This window comes from Lygodium microphyllum, chromosome 2 (assembly GCF_053477565.2).
Source record: "Lygodium microphyllum isolate KBCC chromosome 2, Lygodium_microphyllum_v1.1.10, whole genome shotgun sequence".
NCBI classification, from domain to species: Eukaryota; Viridiplantae; Streptophyta; class Polypodiopsida; order Schizaeales; family Lygodiaceae; genus Lygodium; species Lygodium microphyllum.
In genome coordinates, this window is record NC_141136.1 from 35,322,059 (window position 1) to 35,327,376 (window position 5,318).

General features: G+C 43.1%; 1 protein-coding gene across 1 annotated transcript; it reads right to left on the reverse strand.

The window, feature by feature from the left end:
• Positions 1–281: 281 nt before the first annotated feature.
• LOC148039600 (uncharacterized) lies at positions 282–1,975 on the reverse strand. The gene is made up of 2 exons (XM_087665238.1): positions 1,334–1,975; positions 282–1,040 (listed from the first exon to the last, which is right to left on the reverse strand). Exons 1-2 carry the CDS (start codon positions 1,682–1,684, stop codon positions 303–305), a joined length of 1,089 nt encoding a protein of 362 aa, XP_087521364.1. The 5' UTR covers positions 1,685–1,975; the 3' UTR covers positions 282–302.
• Positions 1,976–5,318: the final 3,343 nt, after the last annotated feature.

A 5,318-nucleotide genomic window follows, 5' to 3' on the forward strand; every position in this document is an offset into this window, starting at 1 on the left:
ATCTCGTTGGAAGAAGCGCAGGGCGTGCAGCTCATCCATCGTGTGCCCAATCTAACAATTAGACATGCACAATGTGACGACGTATAATCAGCGAGCTCAACTGAATGACTGCACTCGAGTATGGCCACTTGCCAGGCTTAACTTTCAAAGTAAAAGTCGCTGTGTATTTAAGAAGCAAGGAGACAAAGGACCCGTCGCGCCACGTTCATTTCAATTACAAGACTCCCACAAAGCCTAAAGCCTAGGCGTAGCATCATTCTATATTCCAATTATATTGACAAGTCACTTTGTACACATAGATATTATTGATGAGGAAAATCCAGTGCAGCGCACGTGCCACATCTGGGGCAACGGGGGTCCCTGAGGGAAACCATAACAAACATGAGGCATTTCGTACATGCGACGGTGGCCATGGCCGTGGCGCTCATGCATTCATCAGCACCCTGTGCACCCTCGTCATCAGCAGTGCATGCATGATGATTAGTAGAATCATAGACATCCTCATGTTTATGATCACCATCGACCTGATGACGACGAGGTTGATTACCATTAATCCGTGGCGTTGCTATATTATCAACGCCATCGGCATGGTGCAATGCAGTGGCCTGATAAATGATATTGCCGTATGAATCCTTAGCCGTAGCAGTGCTATGATTTGACGACTCAGAGAGTCTATCTTCATTGTCGCCATCTCCTTTCTCTTCACTCTTAGCCCTTTCGTCAACATGACGCTGATCAGGTGATGCGGCCGGGGAGTTCAAATCCACTCCCAAGCTCAAAGTCAAGCCCAACCAGCTCAAGCTGCCGTCGGCCGCCAAATCTATGCTTCTCACGAGTCTCTTCTTTTTCTTCGGACTATGCCCCTCGTCTCTCGTCAAATCCTGCATGGAGGTTGAGGCTGTGACCAGCGATGAGTTTTCAGGCGTGGGGGTAGAGCTGATGTCCAGCATCGCCGATTCATCCCGGTTCCTCGTATTCTTCAATGGCGCCTCCCGCAGCCTAGCTGCCTTCTGCCACTCCACATAATAAACGCGGCCAGTCTGTTCCAGAGTGAAGGCCGATTAATTAAAATATTGCTAGTAGTAATCACAATGTATCAATCATTTGTATCTGATCCACGCAAAGAATTATTATAATATTCGGTGATGCAACAAAATCAGTGCTGAATCCAATTTCATCTAAGGGCGCAGTTCTGAAGCGTCTAATTCTATCAATGGCAGTACTAATCAGTATTACATCCAGCAAACAGTATAATCCCATCAAGGGCAGTATTAACTGCTAATTCTGCGTATCAATATTGAGACACATACATATATAAATAATGTCCAACAACCTGCAAATCTAAGCATTTCTCCCACCCGAGCGGTGGTAAGGGGGAAGCTTCCAAATCAATGTTAATCTCTAGGCCGTGTTCGCTGATCTGTTCTGCCGCGGTCTCAACCTGCATCTGGGCGGAGTGTGGTGTATGCTGATACTTCTCATGACCGGAGCTGGCACGTCTTGCTGCCATAGCCGGGAAGTCTGCGAGCAAGTCTAGGGTCGGTCTGTCGGGGGAAAGCTGGTGGTGCGCCTGCATCGGGCCCTGCAGCATCAACTGAAGCATGTTAGCGTGGAGAGGCCCATTGTCCTGGCATGGCCGCTTCACGGGCCTCATTGGAGAACGGCTCCAGCTGGCGTCGTGCATGGAAGCCGCAATGGCAGGCTACAGGTGCAGATCAGACGACACGCAGAATGAAATAGTCGGATACGAATGAGGCAGCGAGAGAGAGAGAGAGAGAGAGAGAGAGGGAGAGATTATAGAAGAAGCGGAGAAAATAGTCGTCAGATAGATCGACTGGTACAAATGCAGGCCAGTGGTGCACTGTGCAGTATGAGCTTAAAAAGGAAGACTAGGGTCACTAGGGTTAGGTGCTGTCCATGACTGGATGATCGTATCTGATTCAGATGCAGGAAGGGGGACGTTGACGAGGGAAAAATAAGCTGATGATGGAGATGGCATAATGGTGTTGGTAGGCTAGACTAGGGGCTATAAATGCCAGACGAAGAAGAAATTAAAGCTAAGGTAAGGGACGCATTCAAAGAGCGATGGCTCCTTGAACCTTCCTGAATCTTACCATAAATTGCTCTCTCGCCAATTATTAAAGTCTCATCAATCGACTGGGCGTCGGGCGAGAGATCGAGATTACAGCCAACAAAGCATGGATGATGGAAAAGACACAAGAAAACAGAATTGGCAGTTCTATTACAGTTGAGAATTTAAACCCAGCAATGGCGTGCCGCCTACGACGCATCCATCAATCACCCATTATTGCGCAACGATTCTTGTGCTCTCCAACGATCCAACCGATTCAAACGTCGTAGGCCTAACAATTCATCTCAGCCTTCCGTCCGTAGATGGCTATTCGCAATAGCTTTTGCTCGGGCTATTACTCACTCATTATCACGTCGTAATAACTCTCGTTAAATACAGACTGAGTCCTATCGGATACATCCAACTTTCACCCTTTGATTTGAAGCCTGAAAGATAGCAAAATCTTTACTGCGTTCTTTTAATCATTGGTGTATACTTCACGCATGGTCTGAATTTCAGAGTGATAATTCGTTTAAATGCGGACATCTGTATTGCAAGCGAATAGTTGTTATATTATATTAATAGTAAAATAATAGTGACCAACGGGGTACTACCCCTAACCGGTTTGAGTGTGTGGATGTGTTCATGAGTGATCATTTGTTTAAATGCGCCATCTGTATTGGAAGCGAATAGTTGTTATATTAATAATAAAATAGTAGTGACCAAATGGGTACTAACCTAACCGGTTTGAGTGTGTGGATGTGCTCATGGATGAATGAGTTCAAAACTTGGGTACATCATAGAGCCCCTTCCCACCTAGGGTTTCAATGGGGAAAACATAATCCCCAGACTGCAAAATAGTCTTTATGGTGGGATTGCAAAACATGCAAACCAAAAGGAGGGATATAATTGTAGAAGCGCAGAAAAAGGTTGTCAAAAGCCTCGTTGGCCCTCTAGCATTGGATGAATGCTCATAGCATTGAAGTAATTCTCAAAGCACCTACATTTTTTAAGGTGCCAAAGAACACCTATCAATGCTTTGAAATCCTCAAACCCCTTTGGCACCATGGTTGATATCTCCCCAGTGGCTTCTATAGCACAACATTTTTTGTATATGCTTTAGATATCTGCCCACATTGCACCTAGTTTTTAGGCACATGAAAAATGGAACTAGGCAACCTAGTTATGAAAGTAATGAAAAAGGAAGAGGCTCGAGAGAGAAACTTTTTTTAAAAAAACTTTTTTGTGCATTGCGTTTGTGAGAGAGAGGAAAAAGAGAGGGGGAAAGGAGATGGAGATGGCAATGGAGAGAGGAATAAAGATAGAGAGAGAAAAAAATAAATTAAAACTTTATGCATTAAAAGAAATGAGGGGGAGAGAATGAAAGATGAAGGAAATAGAAAGAGAGATATGGCAAGAAACTAAGAGAGGAATAAAGGGGATGAAGATGCATGGAGAGAGAGAGAGAGAGAGAGAGAGAGAGAGAGAGAGAGAGAGAGAGAGAGAGAGAGAGAAACACAAAGAGAGAGAGAGAGAGAGAGAGAGAGAGAGAGAGAGAGAGAGAAATGAAATGCAATAATATATTAACATCTACAAAAGGACATGAGTTACAACCATGTGTATGATAGTACAACTATCTAGGCAAAATATGTAGCACAAAGCAAAATAAGAAAGGAAACTAACTATGGTTATATGTAAAACATGGAGCTCTATCTAGTAAAAATGAGCTCCAGATGGTACAATCTCATGTGGGTATGAGAGCGTAGCTCTAGTCCAAGCAATAATCCCATGTATCTGCCTATGAAGGTGTCGTCGATGTTTGTGTCAAGACCTAAGATGTTTGGATTGGCTAAGCTAAATGGCCCAATCAATCTGTACTTGTTTGTGTGTGGATCGTGGCACAGAGAGAGAGAGAGAGAGAGAGAGAGAGAGAGAGAGAGGGGGGTTAGAAGTAGTAAAAGAGGAAAAGGGAGAGGAAGAGGGAGAGGAAGAGGGAGAGAGAGGGGTGCAGAAGGGGATGGAAGGGGAGAGAGTAGGAAAAACTTATTAAACTTTTGTTAATAAAGGGAGAGAAATAGAAAAAATATGAGAGAAGAGAAAAAATAAAATAAGTTTTGGAAAAAAATGAGAGAGAGAGAGATGCTTATTTTTGACTTTGAAAAATGTAAGCGGAGAAGTTGACTACTCATGCACAAGCTTCTAAAGGTGTCGACTGTGGAGCTAGCAAGTTATCGACAACCAATGGGATCAACAAAGCTTAGGAGCTCACACAAATCGTCTAAACAATAGGTTAGCCAAGCAAGATAGGCATGACATCCATGGTTGCGATATGAGAGACCACGAGATATTAAGGGATCACGATTTTGATTTGCTGAAATTAGACTTAGATTAGAGATTTTTGTTTTCTTAAAATCCAAAAAACAAAATATCAAAAATAAAAACATCTACTTGCCTATGAATAGAAACACCTACTTACCTATCATTGAATTTTAGAGTTTTTGTTGAAAATTTATTGGATTTACTTATTTCTAATTAGTTTAGGGTGGGTGACCACTATAAGGAAATGCACCCATAGTAATGGTGGTTTTCGAAGACAATTAGCGGTATTGCTATATGTGTCAGTATTTGCATCATTATACATAATAATGCTTTGTAATGCAAATAGCAATGCATTGTGACACAAATAGCAATGTTTTGTAACATGTATTGCGATGCTAATAGTGATGATGTACTAAGGAAAAAATGCACTAAAAATCCAGGTACAGCATTTGGGGGGGGGGGGGGGGAATGTCGACCTCCATAAAGAAGGAGGAGAGGAGCATGGAGGAGGAGGGAAGCCACAAAGGAGAAGAAGAAGAAGAAGAAGAAGAGAAGTGCGAAAGGATTCTTCTTCGAGCCTTTGAGATAAGTGCAGTCTCTTCTCTCTTGGTTTTTCTATTTTCTTCTCTTCTCTCTTTCTTTTTGTTTACATAGAGATGCATAGAGAGAAAGAGAGAGAGCGAGAGGGGGGGAGCGAGCGAGCGAGCTAGCCAGCTAGTGAAAGAGAGAGAGAGAGAGAGAGAGAGAGAGAGAGAGAGAGAGAGAGAGAGAGAGAGAGAGAGAGAGAGAGAGAGAGAGAGAGAGAGAGAGAGAGAGAGAGAGAGAGAGAGAGGGAGGGAGAGATGGAGAGAGAAAAAGAAAAAATAGTATTTTATAAATCCATGTGATATATTTATATATTTACAAGTGACCCTCCAAAGATGGAAAT